The sequence below is a fragment of the Phyllobates terribilis genome, unplaced genomic scaffold, assembly GCF_046119375.1.
Source record: "Phyllobates terribilis strain yellow unplaced genomic scaffold, ASM4611937v1 Scaffold_13__5_contigs__length_258822181, whole genome shotgun sequence".
NCBI lineage: Eukaryota > Metazoa > Chordata > Amphibia > Anura > Dendrobatidae > Phyllobates > Phyllobates terribilis.
Window position 1 is genome coordinate 156,879,889 of NW_027362773.1, and position 18,311 is coordinate 156,898,199.

The following is an 18,311-nucleotide window of genomic DNA, read 5'->3' on the forward strand; positions in this document are numbered from 1 at the left end:
TTTTACCTTTAGGCCATAGTTCGCCAGGGCTTCAAACACTTCTGCCAGGTGTTCCCGATGGTCCTCATAGGTCTTGGAATAGAGGATGACGTCGTCCAGGTATAGTAGGACCGTCTCGAAGTTCCGGTGTCCCAGACAGCATTCCATCAACCGTTGGAAGGTTCCTGGTGCGTTGCAGAGCCCGAACGGCATACAGTTAAATTCGCTGAGTCCCATCGGGGTGGTGAATGCGGTTTTCTCCCGGTCCGCCTCTGCTACAGGAACCGGCCAGTACCCGCTAGTGAGATCCAAAGTAGAGAAGAAGTTAGCAGATTTTAATGCAGCTAAGGACTCTTCTATCCTTGGTAACGGGTATGCATCTTTGTGTGTGATACGGTTGACCTTCCTGTAGTCTACACACATTCTCATGGTGTTGTCTTTCTTTTTCACTAAGACTAGTGGAGCTGCCCAGGGGCTACAGCTGTCCCTAATTACCCCAGCCTCCTTCATGTCTTTTAGCATCCCCTTGGCGTGTTGATAGTGTGCAGGGGGTATGGGTCGGTATCTCTCCTTTATGGGAGGATGGTCTCCCGTGGGGATGTGATGTTCTACCCCCTTTACTCGCCCAAAGTCTAGCGGGTGTTTACTAAACACTCTCTCGTACTCTTGAACCACCCGATAGACTCCCTGTTTTTGGTGTGAGGGAGTGGAGTCAGTACCCAAATGCAGTTGCTGACACCAGTCCTCCATTGGTTTCTTAGAGCCGTTACCTTCCTCTGGTTGAGATGGGGGAAAGGGTTCCACGGCCTGTACAGAGTTCTGGTTGATGGTGAACAATTTGGCTAGCGTGGCATACCGGGGCAGGTATATTTCTCTCTCCCCGATATTTATGATGCGGACGGGCACCCTCCCATGGCGTACATCGACCACCCCCCGTGCTGTCAAAATGGTGGGCCTACTGTCTGAGTAGACGGGTTCTACCATTGCTTGGTAGTCTCTACCTCTTAGACCAATAGCTGCCCGGCACCAAATCATCATCTCACTTTTCGGGGGCATGGCAATAGGGAACGGGTCACACATTCTCACGCTACCTATCTCACCACAAGATAGTTCCACTTGTTGCCGCTTCATCAGTGCCCGGATCTCTTTTTGGAGCACACGCTGCTGGCTGGAACTGGCGTTCTTGGCAACCTGCTGCAAAATAAGAATCACCTCTGCAAGACAGTTTTCGATTACATTAGTACCTAGGGTTATTTTTGGGTGACTCTCGCGACGGTCAATGTCCACAATGATCAGTCCTTGTGCTGGCAGTTCAACTTTACCGACCTTGATGGTCACTTCCTTCAATCCTATCTGTGGCACGGGCTGACCATTGCTGGCGATAATGCTCAGGTCATCATCTGGGTAGCGGGTTATGTCCGAGTCATTCCAGTACCGCTTGAAGAGCACGTACGGGATGGTGGTGACCTGTGACCCGGTGTCTAGTAGGGCACTCATAGGAATGCCATCCAGTACCACAGGCAAGACCGGACGTCCCCCTACGTACTTGTCACGCCAGTTCGATGGGCCTAATGATCTTATGCCTGGGGGTTGGCCCTCTACCCCAGGTTGTGCCCGTTTAAATGACAGTACCTTGCCATATGTCCGGGTTGATTGCAGCGGCGGCAGATTGGTCGTCCGTCCTCGTTGTATCTGTCGCTGGGTCTTCCTCTGGCCGGTGGGGTCCTCCTCAGTCGGCGCCACGGGACCTCCTCCGGTCCGGATGCCAGCTGGATCTTTTCTGGAGAAGAGACCTGTAAAGACTGCACAGTTCTGGTTAGCGCGGCAACACTCTTAGTCAGCTCTTGGACCTGGTGGTGCAGGTCTGTTGCCGGGTCATTGTTCAAAGCCTGCGCATCAGCTCCCACAGGACCTGCAGACAAGGGCGCCGTCTCCTGGTGGTAAGTGATAGCAGGGCGCCTGTGGGTCACAGCGCCACCTGGTGCCGGTTCTCGGAGCACCCGGATGGCTCTGTCCTTGAACTGTGCAAAGTCCAGGTCAGGGTCCTGTAAGGCCATTGCCCTCAACTGGGTTCGGTGGGCATTGCACAGTAGACCCTCAATAAATTGTTCAGTCAACAGCTTGTCTTCATTTCCCACGCTGTCAGGGTCTGCCTGCTTAATGGCTCTCAGGGCCTCTTGTAGGTTTAGGGCATAGTCTCTTATACTTTCATGTGCCCGTTGTTGGCACCCATAAAATCTTAGTTTTATCTCGGCTGAGGTGCGGGTGTCAAACGTGTCTTTCAGCCGGGCTAGTATCTCTCTGACAGTCCTCTTCTTCCCAGGTGACCAGGACTTTACCTCCCTTTGGGCTGCCCCGATTAACTGGGCCACCAGAATGCTCACTTTTTGCTCTTCTGTGAGGGGGTATACCTGGAAGAGGCTATCAAGTCTTTCCCTAAAGTCACTCAGGGTATGTGACTCTCCTGAGTACTGGGGTAGCGAGGTTGCCCCCGGGATATAGGGCATGGTGAATGGCATGACCGCTGCAGTGGTTGTGCTGGCGGCCGGTGTGGCGGTGGAGCTCCCCTCGGTGTCCGACATCCTACTTCCCCCCTAGTGGACCGTGGCCTACCTTGCGATGCTCTTCTTCCGTAGGCCGCGGCTCCGCAGTCGATCGTCGGGGTTGAGGACCTGGCGTCGCGCTCCGATGACGTCAGCGTCGCTCTTCCTCCCTTCCAGGACCTTACGCAGCGTCAGAGCGTGGGGCGGAGCGTGGGGCGGAGCTTCGGATCTCGCGCGCTTTCGGCGTCCACGCCCCTCTTCTTCCCGTGCGGCGTCCTGAAGATGGCGTCCGAAGGCGGGAAGCAGCTGCGGATGGCGGGAAGATGGCAGAAGACGGCGGGAAACGGTCCAAGATGGCGTACGATGGTGGGAAACGACTCCGGACGGCGGGAAACTTCACCACAGGTAAGTATAAAAGTCTTTTTCAGGAACGCAGTACCCGGTGGTTGCGGGCACGAAATCCTGCCGACTACGCCAAAGTTGACGCGCCCCCTGGGCCTGTGCTGTGCAGAGGGATACCCGGAGCCGGTTCGCTGGGGGTTGTAGTTGTCCGTGGCGGTGACCCGGTCCGTGCCCAGGGCGGTCAAACCAGTGGCAGTCTTAATGTAATAGCAAATGTCCGACTACGCCACCCGTGGATTGCGGTCAGTGGGGACCGCCGCTGCGCTGCAGACCGCTGAGGCTGATGTTGTTTGCGCAGCCGAGTATGGGATAACTCCCCACGGGAGAAGTATTGCCTCAGGGCAGCTAATGTGGATGATGGGAGTGATGGTGTGAGCGTCCCAGTAGTAATGGTGCTGGTGCGGCAAGGAATCACAGAGACGTGTGGTGCAGTTCAGGGTCTTTACTGATGGTATAAAGCAGACCCTCCCGGGAGTACTGGTTAGCAGTAGGGGCCTGGTCAGTCTGTGAGCAAGCAGGATCTCCCCTGGCCAGGTGGAGTTGTAGGCCTCCCCGACTATCTGCACTCTTTCCTGGCTACCTTGCTCTATGCGGGTAGAAGTAGCCCACGTCCCTGAGTATACCGTGTGGTGCTCACCCGTATGGCCGGTGACTTGGGGCCTTCCGTTAGCCTCCGCTTCACGATGGCGGTGCTGGTCCCTTGCTTGTGACCGTGCCTTCGGGTTTCTAAAGCCAGAGGACATGGAATCCCCTGCCGGTTGGATTCTGCTGCTGGACCTGGATGTCCCCACAGCCTCGGACTCCGTGTCCGGGTTAGTGTCTTCAGCCAAGGCGAGCTATCTAGCTTCCAGCCTCTGGCACTCGCTCCTGCTCCTACAGAGCTCCTAGTTCTTCCTTTCCCTGTGTCTGGAACTGAACTCCAGGCTCTGACTGACTTAATCCCGCCCCAGACCCTGTTTATCAGGGCAGATTCCTCCCCTCCCAGGTCTGGGCAGGAAGTGTTGCATGCTTAGGGCTCCTGACCAGAGAAACCTCCCACTTGCTCTCAGACATAATATCTCTATTACTGTGGCAACCAGACCCCTGGGGTGTCACAACAGCTCTGTCTTTACAGGAGCCAGACAAACGGCACAGATGGATGGAAAACAGGTAGGTGGGAAGATGTCCTGAACTGTTTGTCCACACCAAGGGTGCACCGAGCACCTGTGCTTGGTTTGAACAGTCATTTTGTGCTGATAGACCAACTTTAACCTCATGGGCCTAAATGCAAAATCTGAGAACGGGCCCCTAACCTACTGTAGTTCTAATGTTTTATTCCTCTGAGCCCCACAAGCACCAGGCACCTGTTGTTCCTGCTACCTCTGCACCCATTAGCGCTACTCCTTTTAGTATTTCTGCATTTTTAGGTTCCACTGCCGCGCTCATTTTTGCATCAGAATTTGCCCCCTTTTTGGGTACCACATTTGCCTCGTTACAACTTGTCTGCAACTTTTTCCTCCCAAGGTCACGCGATGGTTGCAATAAAGTACAATTTTACAGCGGCCAGAAATCACCGCAGTCTTACACTTAGGAGGGTTTATTTCAGGCTGATCTTGGGCATTAATGACAAGCAGACACACGTCATAGACCATCAGCCTTTCCATTTATTACCAGTTTACAACTGAGGAACGTTCTGCCGCCATCCCAGCTCCATCACTGACCTGGAGGCTTCTAGGTCGTGATGCACAAAGATAAGGAAGAGGATGTTATTAATCACTTTCAGGATGTCATCAAGATAAAGAGGAAATATCTGATGGAAGGCAGTAATCCGCGACATGTACGAAGGGACTCCTATAGGAAATGCTCATAGCCCCCCAAATCCAGGCCCCTTGTGTTTCTGGGGGACCTCCCAAATACATCAAAGATACTAAGCCTACCGAATTACCGATCCGTCTCATCTATAGACAGCTACAGGCCCATGTTATACCTCTGAGCGCCAATATGTTCATATGCTGCTCAGTGGCCCCATATGGCAGCACATGGAGCGCCTACAAGTCGGCAATACCAAAACAAGTGCATTGTATACCATGAACTGTCATCATGCCTTTGGCTCACACATCAATAGGCACAAAAGCTGCACAAAGCATTAGCCTAAATCTCCAGTCTACAGAATACATCAGGCAAATCGATCCTTCCAATACATTGACGAGAACACCAAATTATGGACACAGCAAGACCAGAGTGAAATACCACCTAAAGTTGGCCAAGATGTCGACTTTAGTGACCGTGATCACAATGCAACCTGAATGATCCATATGGGAACGACTATTTCAAATACATTTGTGCCACAACCATATTGTGGCTCATAGTTGTGATACCTCAGAATTTTCTTATGGAGACCTAGTCGAAAGTGGTCAATGGTCTGCCAGCCATTCTTGGCATCCGCTATTGAGGAGTAGGGAGACCTCAATTATTATGGCTGATCCTGGCAGCCCTTCACTGCAAAGAGGGGGCAAGGGATGATTATAGTATATATAATCCATAGTCAGGCTACAAGTCAGGTCAGAAGATATTGGCAGGTACTAAAGTACCTAATTGTTTAGGCAGAAGGCAAGGAAGGGTCCCTTAGGCAGCCTGGGTCAGCTAAACATTGGTTGGGGAATATGGACAATTTAGGAGACTAAGAATCCATGATCAAAATCTAGAGTCATAACCAGTGACCCAACAGGAGAATGAAGCTGATGGCCACATGACCACGCGATGGAGCATAGAGGAAAATGGGCCGGTGGAGACAGCGGACCAGTGGCCACAGTGTCAGTAAGTAACGATGATTATTAATTATAGACCCTAACGGCAAGTTAGGGTCTACAAGTCATCTTCTAAAGGGGCGCATTACTGTGGGTTAAAGAGGATATTCTGGTTCTTGTTGCCCGGATTGACCCGTCTCTTTCTATTCTAGTAACTTAACCCCAATGGGTTATTCTAGGGTGGTTTGAGGCTTTCCCCCAAACGATCCCATGTTAAAGGGGCTCATCCTCTGTGTGGTTGCAGACTTGGCTTCAAGATTACTGTTCCGCAACGCAGTCCGCGCCTTCACCAGGAGCAGCGCAGTGCGGGTGGCCGCCCCGGCCCGACACATCGCTGCTGGAGGAGGTATTCCCACCGATGAAGAATCTGTCAGCAGGTTTTTGCTATTTGATCTGAGAACAGTATGATGTAGGGTCAGAGATCCTGTGTCATGGGTGTGTCAGATATCATAGACAGTCGCCCTGCAGTTGGTTGCAGAAGATCTCTTCGTTTAGCATTAGAGACACCTTCTTAGATCTGTCTCACTCTAGGACCCAGTGGCTACCTTCCTCCTTCTAATTGACACCCAGGCCTGAGTGTTTAAATACTTTCAGTTTGCTGCAGGGAGGAGCGGGTGATATTCACATGTTTCCTTGTGAAGGCTTGGAGCTATTGCTGTCTGCTTACATCCTCTCTGGTGTTAGGAGAACATGTGGTGCAATCTCTCTGAAGTCGGCTAAAGCTAAGTTACTTTCCCCCGTGTTTGTCTCCCTTGTTGTTTTTAGTTGTTAGTGGAGACTGACTAGTGCCCCCCATCCCTATCCAGGGCCTAGCTCTAGAGAAATAGAGGGTTTAGGTTCCTGTACGGTGATTGGTGAGGAACCAATATAGGGACAATAAGGGAGACAGGGTGATATCAGATCAGTCTAGGAGGTCTCCACTCCCCCTTACTCTAGCGTTTTGGCTGTCTTCCCCTCTTCCTTTCGTGTTGCACTTAGTCTTTTCCATACCATGCGTGACACCTTGATTCCCAGGAATGCGTCACTTACTGGGCTGTGTTTTGTGGTTTCAATACAATCAGTGTTTTATTAGCAGGAGATTATCACTACAAGACTAGCTGCCTCGAGCCTCCTGGTCCAACCACACCTTTCTACACAGTATATACAGGAAACTGCCAATCAGTGATTTGGGCGGGGTTATGCAGGGCTCAGCATTCAGAGCTATGCTAGATCTGCAGCAGAGAAAACAGGGATTCTATCACAACTGCTACAATGTGATACATCGCTGGAATCAGGGTCTCAGCCCCTATATCATACAGCTGCTAGATTACGTAGCAAATAAGTGCTGACTGATTCCCTTTAAGGTAAAGTACTGAGGATGAAGTAACAATGACTGCAGAGAACTCACTGTGAGTTAATATTTGGCTAGCAAAAAAAGGGTCTTCTAATAATCAAAACTTTTTTTTTGCTCTATGGGTCCTCCAAATGTTATGAATGTTCATGAGAGCGTTTTATCAAGTTTCTGAGTAAGTGATGAGTGAACGCCTGACTTGGCGAGGACCCGACGTGTAAGGGAATCTTGTAAGCCGTCTTACTCTACTGCACAGAGCCTGGAAATGGCCCTGGACGATCAAGGTCAATGACAACATAAACGGGGGATTCCGAAATCCATGGAACAGAAATATCTATTGGTAGATAAACAGAAGGATGTTATCACGATTGCCCCAAGAGATGAATATCTAGCAGATACATAGTAACATATACAGTGAAGCTTACAGGCAAATCCTATTATTTAACCCTGAGCAGATTTAATGCTGATAAAAAATTGAGCTCTGGCTTTTGTAAAAATATTTTGGGATTTTTTTTAATGGGATTTTCCTAGAGTTAAAAAAAAAATGACCCAAGACAAGGAAATGTGATAAAAGCAAAAAAAATAACCAATGCTGCTCACCTGCTGAATACCTGCAGCACAAATGCTTTGGTGGTCCGCACTGGTATTTGCCCTGTTTTGCTGCAGCGATGCTATTACTTACACGGGACAGCTGATGACAATTGCTGGCCTTTGTGCTGATGCTGCATGGATTTTATTTTATCACATTTCCGAATCTTAAAAAAAATGTATTAAAATTTCAGAGATTCATTTAAACAAGAACACGCTGGCTGCCATCAGCAACCACTAGGAGGAGCTCAGGAGCTTAGTGCATACTGTTCATTAATTGAACTCAATGATATCTCAGTATACGTCCAAACAACGTGATCTCATTTGATAGACAAGTGACAAATGGGCAACCTGCAAATCACTTTGGGGACATTTTTTGGGCATAGAACAACATCATTTATAAACAAATTGCCAGACACGTGGGGTCTCCCATCTATTTAACTTATTCTCTACTGTCTTTTGCTAAGCATAATCCATCTTTAGTAGCAGAGAAACCGGATTAAATGGAGTGGGGGCGGGTCTTTGTCTCTCTACAAGAAGTGGTAGCGGGTCTTTGCTTCTCTACAGGAAGTGGAGGCAAGTCTGAAGTAGGGTTGGGTCTTTGTCTCTCTACAGGAAGTGGAGAGGAGTGGAAGTCACTCTCTCTACAGGAAGTGGGGGCGGGTCTTTGTCTCTCTACAGGAAGTGGGGGCGGGTCTGTGTCTCTCTACAGGAAGTGGGGGCGGGTCTTTGTCTCTCTACAGGAAGTGGGGGCGGGTCTTTGTCTCTCTACAGGAAGTGGGGGCGGGTCTACCACTCTACAGAAAGTGGGGTCGGGTCTCTGTCTCTCTGCAGGAAGTGGGGGCGGGTCTTTGTCTCTCTACAGGAAGTGGGTTACAGGTTTTTGCCTCTCTACAGGAAGTGGGGGCAGGTCTACCACTCTACAGAAAGTGGGGTCGGGTTTCTGTCTCTCTACAGGAAGTGGGGGCAGGTCTACCACTCTACAGGAAGTGCGGTCGGGTCTCTGTCTCTGTACAGGAAGTGGGGTCGGGTCTTTGTCTCTCTACAGGAAGTGGGTTACAGGTCTTTGCCTCTCTCTACAGGAAGTAAGGTTGGGTCTGTGTCTCTCTCTACAGGAAGTGGGGTCAAGTCTTTGTCTCTCTGCTCCTGCTCTCCTACCATGCTGAATATACAGGAATAACAGAAAAGCAAGCTTCCAGTTCAAGTCATTGGAGTGGATGCTAAGCTGTAGAGAATAAGATTTGGGATTGTTCCTGGACATATGGGACTGGCATACGCAGCAAAAGCATTTTATCTTGTGGGGAATGAGGGAAACAACATCGTACATTTTATACGATTTGTGTGAAAGGACAGATACTCCTTAACTTTATATCTTTACAGTGGATTTAAAGCTCCAGAATTTAGGATCTAAAAATGACCAGGTGTTAGTAGGTGGACATTTCCTTGAAGTGTCAGCCTGCTATGGGCCATAAATCTTCTTGCTGCCTGGCAATCCACATGATCCATCCAGTTCCTCTCAGAGGTAATGAATCAACACTTCTTTTCTCCCCACTGTCCAGTGAAAGCTCATTAGTCTCATTGATACTAACAAATTGACCTAAAGGAAAGGGTCTTTTACAATTGAAATAAATTGCCTTTCAATGTGTGTTAAAATAGAGGCCCGGCCTCCCCACCATCCCACGTCTGCCTCCTTTTCATATGCGCCTTTCACATGTGCATTTTTTAAGAGCGATTTCCCCTGGTCGTTTCTTTCCAGCATCCTTCATCCTGGTTGTCACTTATTGTGATGGGGGGGGGGGGGGATTGATCGGAGCAGAGACCATTCTCTTAAAATCCCCAGTGTATAATTTTCATATGTATAATTGTTTTTTTCTTATCTTTGAAGGCGGCAGAGGCGGGTGCAGACCCTCTTCTCCTCTGACGGGCTGCTGACTCTTTGTGATGTGGCTTTTCTTTCTTTTCTTTTTTTTTTTGCACTGAGCCACTGTAAGTAGCGCTGTGTAATTTTATCCAGCCTGCACTTTTCGTTCACACAAGACTGATACCTTGCCTGCCTCCTTTGTATCAATTGGTCGGGATCTGTCTATTGTTGCAAGGGGAGGAGGGGGGGGGGGGTCTTTTATTTCAGTGCAGTTGAGCACCACTATTTCTTGTAAACTCATAAAATTCGGAAGAGATGGTTAAACCCTGAGCGCTGCCACTAATCCATGAACCTGCAGCCCTCTTTGACATCTATTTACTTAGAAGATCAAGACGAGACAGATAAAAGGTCAGATAACACTTCCATTGTCTCATGCATCAGACTAGTGTGACTTGCTACTTAGAGAGCTGCTAACAAGACTTCTTTAATGGGACCCCTTGTGACATTTGCTTCCAGCCTTCCAGCCTTCAGTATTTCGGCCATGCCACAATGGTTATAATCTGGATCTTGTTGCTCAGTTGTTTCGATCTTGGTCGGCAGGTATCCTGGGCTAAGGCTTTGTCCGGTACGGCTAAGGTGCCTTGTGCCAGAGGCAAACTGTGCGACCCCAGGCTAAGACGCGATGCGGGAGGACGCGGTGGGGTTTACGAACACCTTGGAGGAGCACCTCGACATAGGAAGCTTTATTGTGCGACTAAGTATCACCTACAGATTCATCTGAACGGAAAAATTAATGGAACTCTCGAGAAGAACAGCGTCTTCAGTAAGTGCGAATGTCGAACGGATAAAATATTTTTATCTTTGTATATATTCATATCTACAGATCAGTCATTTGTAACAGTCTATTTCTATGTATCTATTTATCCATATCTATCCGTTACATTCTATATCTATGGATCCGTCTCAAACTATATAGATTGATATATATATGGATAGCTAAATAGTCTATATTTATAAATATTATGTACCTGTCTCTCTGCATATACATAGTTACTCTTCTATAATGTCTATATACCTTTCTGTTACATACAATAACCTTCATATCTATCATATTGCCTGTATATTAGGTCCTCAACCAATGTTACACATACCCCAGAGTATACACAGCAAGCCTATAGGGGGTACTCTGCTATCCCCATACCCTGGGGGTACTCTGCTAGCCCCGTACCCTGGGGGTACCCTGCTATCCTCTTACCCTGGGGGTACCCTGCTATCCTCCTACCCTGGGGGCACTCGGCTATCCCCCTACCCTGGGGGCACTCGGCTATCCCCCTACCTACCCTGGGGGCACTCGGCTATCCCCCTACCTACCCTGGGGGCACTCGGCTATCCCCCTACCTACCCTGGGGGCACTCGGCTATCCCCCTACCTACCCTGGGGGCACTCGGCTATCCCCATACCTACCCTGGGGGCACTCGGCTATCCCCATACCTACCCTGGGGGCACTCGGCTATCACCATACCTACCCTGGGGGCACTCGGCTATCCCCATACCTACCCTGGGGGCACTCGGCTATCCCCATACCTACCCTGGGGGCACTCGGCTATCCCCATACCTACCCTGGGGGTACTCGGCTATCCCCATACCTACCCTGGGGGTACTCTGCTATCCCTATACCCTGGGGGGTACTCTGCTATCCCCATACGCTGGGTGTACTCTGCTATCACCATACCCTCAGGGTACTCTGCTATCCCCATACCCTCAGGGTACTCTGCTATACCCATACCCTGGGGGTACCCTGCTATCCCTATACCCTGGAGGTACTCTGCTATCCCCATACCCTCAGGGTACTCTGCTATCCCCATACCCTCAGGGTACTCTGCTATCCCCATACCCTGGGGGTACTGTTCCATCAGTTATTTCAGTAGGGAGTACTTGACTTTGGAACATTAAGAATCGTTTCTCGTAACTACTAGAGCTTATTATATATAGTTATATAGGTTGAAAAAATATTTAGTTCCATCAAGTTCAACCTTTTTCCACCAGTTGTCCATTCTCTATCGCTAGATTATTATTATTATTATATAGGGCCATTCCCATTACCTGCATATGACAGATAAGATGGACGATCCGTCCCAAACCACAATCATCACCGCGTCTACAGCTTACAGTTTGGATGTCGTGAATATACAAATTGTCCTTCTCTGATACAATTAATAAACAAGAATGAGATTTGCAACATTGTAACACTTGCGACCGAATCATTTCCATACATGATCGTTCTCAGTATAAAATATGGCGGGCTAAGGTTCTGGACTGGAAGGAATCTGAGGAAGTTATCTTGTGAGGTCTAGACGTAGAAACAAATATTTTCTTGATTAATGGACAGACATCGCGAGTCTCTTTTTCATGCAGTCTCTTATTTCATCCATAAGATGTAGGAAGGAATGAGCCGGTGAAGCATTATCTCCCTCTCACTGTGCCTTTCTCTGAATAAACCTGTAGGGAAAGGATGTACCTTCATCCCTCGGCTGCTTCTCCTAACAGGTCATTTGTTTAACAGCAGATAAGCTGTGTTTTTTGCAAGCAAAAAAAAAAGAAAAAAAGGCTGTGTACTAGAACAATAGATTAGTCTAGCATGCTGTTACATTCAGAGTTTTGTCCACTATCCTAGCTTTCCTGAAAGCCAAAAGACAGAATAAAGTCTTTGCTGTTAGGCTCACTTGTGACATACTCATTAAACTCTATATAATCTTACCATATACAGGTGTAACAGAGCTGAGTTTGTCACTTAGTAATATCACAATGTGCAGGTAACCCGACTGTTATCCTAATTGACAAATGTAATCACTATATGCTAAATGTTCATAGATGACAAACTCAGCTCTGCTACATCTGCAGGTTCACTCGGTTTCATGTCAATAATGGATCCTACATACATCAAATGCTAAATCTTAGTGAATCTATATCATTTTAGGTCAATATCGGAAATGAAGTAAAAAAAAGTAATCGTCTATATATCGCCGACATGTATAATATTCATGTGTATTGGCTTATCTAATGTGTCATTCCGTTAATATGTTATAGCTTTCTCGATTTATATGGTAATATAAAGGTAATACGGACTTCAGTGCAAGAATTCATATACATTACAAAAAATGACGTAATGAAGACCGGCAGTGACACAATATGGGGATGTAAGAGAATACTGAGACATTGATCCATAAAGCCAGATCAAGCTCAGCTCAGGGGGGGGGGCTTGATATCCCACACCAATCGATTCTCCACATTTGGACATGCTTTTCAAATAGCCGCAGAAACACGATGAAGCAACCCTTGTAACAAATTACAAGGTGATCTCCCCTAGGAGGCCTCGCTGCAACAATATACAAGACCCTCTGGCACTGAATACGTTCAGGTCCGGCTAAAGCTTCTTACGCTCAATAAAACAAATGAACTGTGCCGCCTATTTGTTGTCATGCATTATCCCAGCGTTTTGGGATTGTCAAGATTAAATCTGACTCCTTTTGCCCCACATCGATCTAAGTGTGCCACTAATACCCTGCAAAAATATTGCATTTGTTTTTCTAATCCCCGAAAACTTTTAAAACATTTATACTCTCTTTCTTTTGATGGCAAACAGAGATTAGGAAACCTCAAAGGATTGGGGAGGAGAGAGGGGAAAACCTCGATTTCCTAAAAGGCAACTGGTCTCAGGGAAAGCTTTTAGAGGTATCTCTCGTACAGATAATAGATGGTCAAGCAGAAAAGACGTGAAGGGGCACTTACTTTAATTATATGGTGTAAGAAAGTAAAGTAATTCTACATTAAACATAAGACCAGGTGGGTTCACAAACTCATCAATTCGTTACATTTGGTTAGATGAAGAAATTCATTGTTGATAACGATTATCAATTGCGTTCCAAATTAATTAAAAAAACACATGTACTATAAAAGTATATACTTTAATTTCAGTGGAGAAAAAAAAAAGATTGATCCCAAAAATATGAAAAAACAAATGTAATCAGATTTAATTTTAGCCATCAGTCCTTCCCCAACTCACTTCACTCATCATGGATTGTGGGTTTTTTTTTGGTGCACATATTTGGCTCGACGACTGACAAAAAAATTGACAAATTAATTGACATCTATTTAAATTAATTTGCAATTAATTTCAAATAAAAAAATTTAAAAAATCCTTTGAAAATCACCCATTAACGTCAAATGAGGAAAAACGGATCCATCATGATCAATATGTGTTTTAAATCAATTAGCATTGTCTTCAGTGTAAAAAAAAATGGGACAGTTGATCAAGACTGATCTTATTTTGTTCATCAAATAACAAAATGCAGATCACGATAAATCATAGTTAACAAATAGCCAAGCAAGAGGGTTTTTTTTTTTTTTTAAATAATAACATTTTTTATATACCGTATATATATATTTTGTGGTCAGTTTAAAGCCCCGGAGTGATGAATGACAACCAATTATAGATCTGTTCTTTCTTTTTTTCTTTTAAAAATCCAAAATAAATTGACAAAAAACAACAAATATGTACTAAAAATATGCCAAAAAGTATATTATATATATATATTATATTAAAAAATAATAATAATAAACGAATGAATCATAAAATTCGGTATGGTGTTTTTTGTAAACTTAGGTGGGCTAAAATTTTTGAAACTTTTAATTAAAGAAAAACAAAACTATTTATTATAGAACTCCATAGAAATGTAAACAAATCAACAAAATATTTATATTTATATATAGAAAAACAACATAAAAGTTGAACTCCCAAATAAAAAAAAATAAAAAAAAATAAAAAAATAGAAAAAGAAAATATAGAATAAATAAAAAAAATAAAAAATAGAAAAAGAAAATATATAATATTAATATATAAGAACTAGACATTCTGGAATTTTAGTGCTATAAAAGCAGCTAAAAGTTCCTGAATCTGGCGTTGTTTGGGGATCCGCGCTCACGGTGATACGTTACCGCCCGCTCTATAGAGATACATTTCATACATGGGAAGTTCTGCTTGGCAGAGGGGGATTAAACATTGTGTTTTGTTTATTTCAAGGTATTCTAGAAATAACGGCGGTGGATGTGGGAATTGTCGCCATCAAAGGACTGTTCTCTGGGAGATACCTGGCTATGAACAAAAGAGGGAGACTTTACGCCTCAGTGAGTATTCTGAAACGCACAAACACCTTTTACTCCTCGAAGCTAAATCCCAGGAACCCGAATCTTTACTTTTGCAACAGTAGCTCTGCCTGCATCGTCTTGTGTTTGTTTTGCTTCTCTTTGGCTAAGAGGGAGGCATCAGGTTGGCTTAGATGGGGTTGTAGTAATCCACGGATATTCAAACACACACACAGAACCATCACACATGACGGAACTTCCTTAGGATCGCGCGTCGTGTTTATTTTACCGACACCGCAACCTGCAAAATACCCGCAACCAGTCATACAAGGTGGGATTTAACACTTCCCTTTTAACTAGGACACAAAGACATCAAACTGATGCCATTCTGTTTCCCACCTTAGAGTATTTTTTTTACTTTTTTTTTTTGTTATTTTTATATTTTTTGACCAAGCATATATTTTTTTTCAACCTAAAAATAGTGCCACCTAGAGGACTAGAAATTACATAAAAGCAGGTGATGCAGCTGCAATGGGGCTCTAAGAGAAAGGGAACCCGGCCCATCCAATCTACTATTAGTTCCCTATAGGAAAATTATTATCAAGTGGGAAAGGAATTGACAGCAGACCCTTCTTTCCTGGACGGCGATGTGGTCATTCATTCCTTCAAATATCAGATCATTCCATTACAGTGACCCTCTATGCAAAAAAAACCATCACTATGAACCTCTACGGACACCATGATGGCGGTGTAGACCTAAAATATCACTAGCTGTCAGCGAATTGTTTGTTTAGCCAACATATAGTCCTTTCAAGCCCCCCTTATACCTGTATGCACAATTAAGTTGAGCGTGCATACATTTTAAATAGGCAGAGGAGTGTAGGGAGAAGTATTATTTAAGGGGTTTGCCTGTTTGGAGTATTCTAGCTTTAGGGAGTCCCCTAGTCTAGACCTCCATCAATCAACAGGATAAGAGAACAATTACAAAAAAAGGTCCCTCACTCTGGAGGACTTGACACTCCGATGCATTACATGAATAGCCCACTGATTTCAATAGCGAACATGTAATACTTCATTTGACCACTGGTTGTGCTGCTTGGATTCCCTGCAGATTACAGGACATGTGATCCTTGCAACCAAAGGGAGTGACACGTGGACAACCCCTTGATATACCAAACTGGTCAACAAAAAAGGCTTCTTTATATGAAAGCATCTTCATTGTGCCTTGTGGTCAGAAACTGTCCCCTAGATATGCAAATCAAGAGTCAGGAAAATAACCTTCCACGTAGCTGACCCCTTCCAGTCAATCAGTGGAGCCAAAAGGTGTTACATTACCAATAACTCTGACCCCATGGACAGAGCAGCAGGACTGTTTCCAAGGTTTTAAGAAGAGCAGGAGAGTCACTTCCTCTGGCCTCTTTGGGTCAATGATACCCTCGTTAAGGACATATTAATATTCATGCTATCCAAGTGTAAAGGGCATATTGATACTCATGCTAGAGCAACTCCATTTTGTCTGCTTGCTTTAAAATCGTATTATCACTCCTTGCATAACATGCTTCTTTCTTTCTTTTCCCATGGAACTTTCTCACACTAACTTTTTATCTCAAGAACATTTTGTCAGACACTCTGCTCCCGTTATCTAACTAGTCTAGGCCAGGATTGACCTTGTAAATTTCCAGCGTGCTTCGAACTAACGATAATATGACCATATATGTGTTTCCGTAATAATTGTATTAACATTGGTTCAAGCCTGTAGTACGGCAGTACATGATTGGACATTAATAAACTCAAAACAATATAAAATTCTAAGCAAAATAAACGGGATCAGAGATTCTTTGAATCCTCCCATACAGAGCATTGCCTCCGTTTGGTTTTCTGTGGATTGCACAATCAACATAATAATTTGACACTCACTTGGTCAACTGTGAAGGGCCATTGCCCTCCCTCAACACCCTAAGTAGTGAATGTAGACTGCACATTATTCTTGTTGGTTCCTTCTTACTCATTTAATCGCTCATGTTCTATTTCAGGAGACCTACAGTCCCGAATGTGAGTTTGTAGAGAGGATCCACGAACTCGGATATAATACATATGCATCCCGATTACACAGGACAGTTCCAAACGGAGCTGGGACAAAACGCAAGGCCAGCGCGGAAAGACTCTGGTATTTGTCCATCAATGGCAAAGGACGACCACGAAGAGGTTTTAAGACGCGGCGGACTCAAAAATCCTCGCTCTTCTTACCGAGAGTACTTGACAACAAAGACCATGACGCAGTGAGGATTTTTCACACAAACGTAAAGCATAGAGAAACTTTTCCAAAGTCACAGAAAAACAACGGGAGACAGAGAAGAGGACATTGAAGAGACTCGAGAGATGAAGGATGGTCTTCCCAATCTTGGACGCGGATTGTGAACTTCGACAGCTGTTATACTTTGTAGAATCTATCATGGATTACCTCCACTGCTCTCTTTATGGTACATGGATACCTAATAATTTATTCTCGCGTCTTCTAACATGGCCGATGCACTAGTGGTCGTTGGCAGGTCTGATACGCATCTCAATACCATTTTCCGGTTAGACTGGCCAATGTCTATTGTGAGATTTGTCTTCAAATGTGACTCTAGGTTCATCCAGCTGAAGGACCAAAATCCAGCTTATAAAATTGTACTTGCAACCTGGTCATTTTGGGGACTTCGGTTCCCTAACGCAGTGATCCCTCACTTTACAATATTAAGTGAACCCTTCATTTCCAAGGTGTATTATTTTCTGTATTATCTGTTTTACACATATATGGCTGCTTATAAATGGATCACTTTATACCACATGTTTATGAAAGTCCCTGGTGGCTTCCTCTACACACATCCATCAAGGTCTTCTCTACCTCCACCAAGGTCTTCTCTACCTCCACCAAGGGTCTTCCAAGAGCAATCTATTGATTTCCTTACACCTTACCCATAATTTATACCAACCAGCAGGTCACTGATTGCTGGCTGTACCAGCTTTGGGTATCATTTCTGGACTGGCGCCACTGTAGACCACCACTTTCAGATGGTCAAGCCATGGTGAACGTTAACAACCATAACAGGGTATTGTAAAGTGAGGGATGACTATACAAATGATAGGAACATTTGGAACCACCAAGCCGGAAGGTTGCTCAGGTCAAATTTTCTGCGAAAATCGTCTCATTCCATTCCCTTCCTCCGCAATGACTGGGAGACAGGTTCTTGAGAAGTTTTGTTATGTACTTGCTTTCTCCATATGTTTTTATCCTAATCTCATCCTTGATATCAGGACACCGTGCTCCGGACGGTCGCTTGTTCTACCTCACATTCCACTAGAAGACTGTGTCTCTTTATTGTTCGCTGGCCCTATTAAGCCAATACGGAACTACAAGGGTTTATTTCTTGTACGTCACTAACATTAGATATTGGAAACGAAGTTAAGGGTTGTACAGGAGGGCAAGTATTAAAATATATTTATTAATATTGGCTGAGTTGATGAATTGAAATACGTGAAACAAGAGGAATCTTTCCAAGTGTGTCCAGTGTGGAAAACTGGAAGGGTGGCTACCAGACGTACGACATGTGTCCTCATTAGTTTTTAAGGTCCACACAAAGAACAATGTGCACATTTTTTTTAACAGAAATACAATAGAACAATACTAGATCATTACT

General features: G+C 45.3%; 1 protein-coding gene across 1 annotated transcript; it reads left to right on the forward strand.

Moving 5' to 3' along the window:
- Window positions 1–9,746: 9,746 nt before the first annotated feature.
- FGF3 (fibroblast growth factor 3) lies at window positions 9,747–18,053 on the forward strand. Its single transcript, XM_073659551.1, has 3 exons — window positions 9,747–10,312; window positions 14,570–14,673; window positions 16,665–18,053. The coding sequence occupies exons 1-3, from the start codon at window positions 10,039–10,041 to the stop codon at window positions 16,995–16,997; spliced, it is 711 nt and encodes a 236-aa protein (XP_073515652.1). The 5' UTR covers window positions 9,747–10,038; the 3' UTR covers window positions 16,998–18,053.
- The last annotated feature ends 258 nt before the right edge of the window (window positions 18,054–18,311 follow it).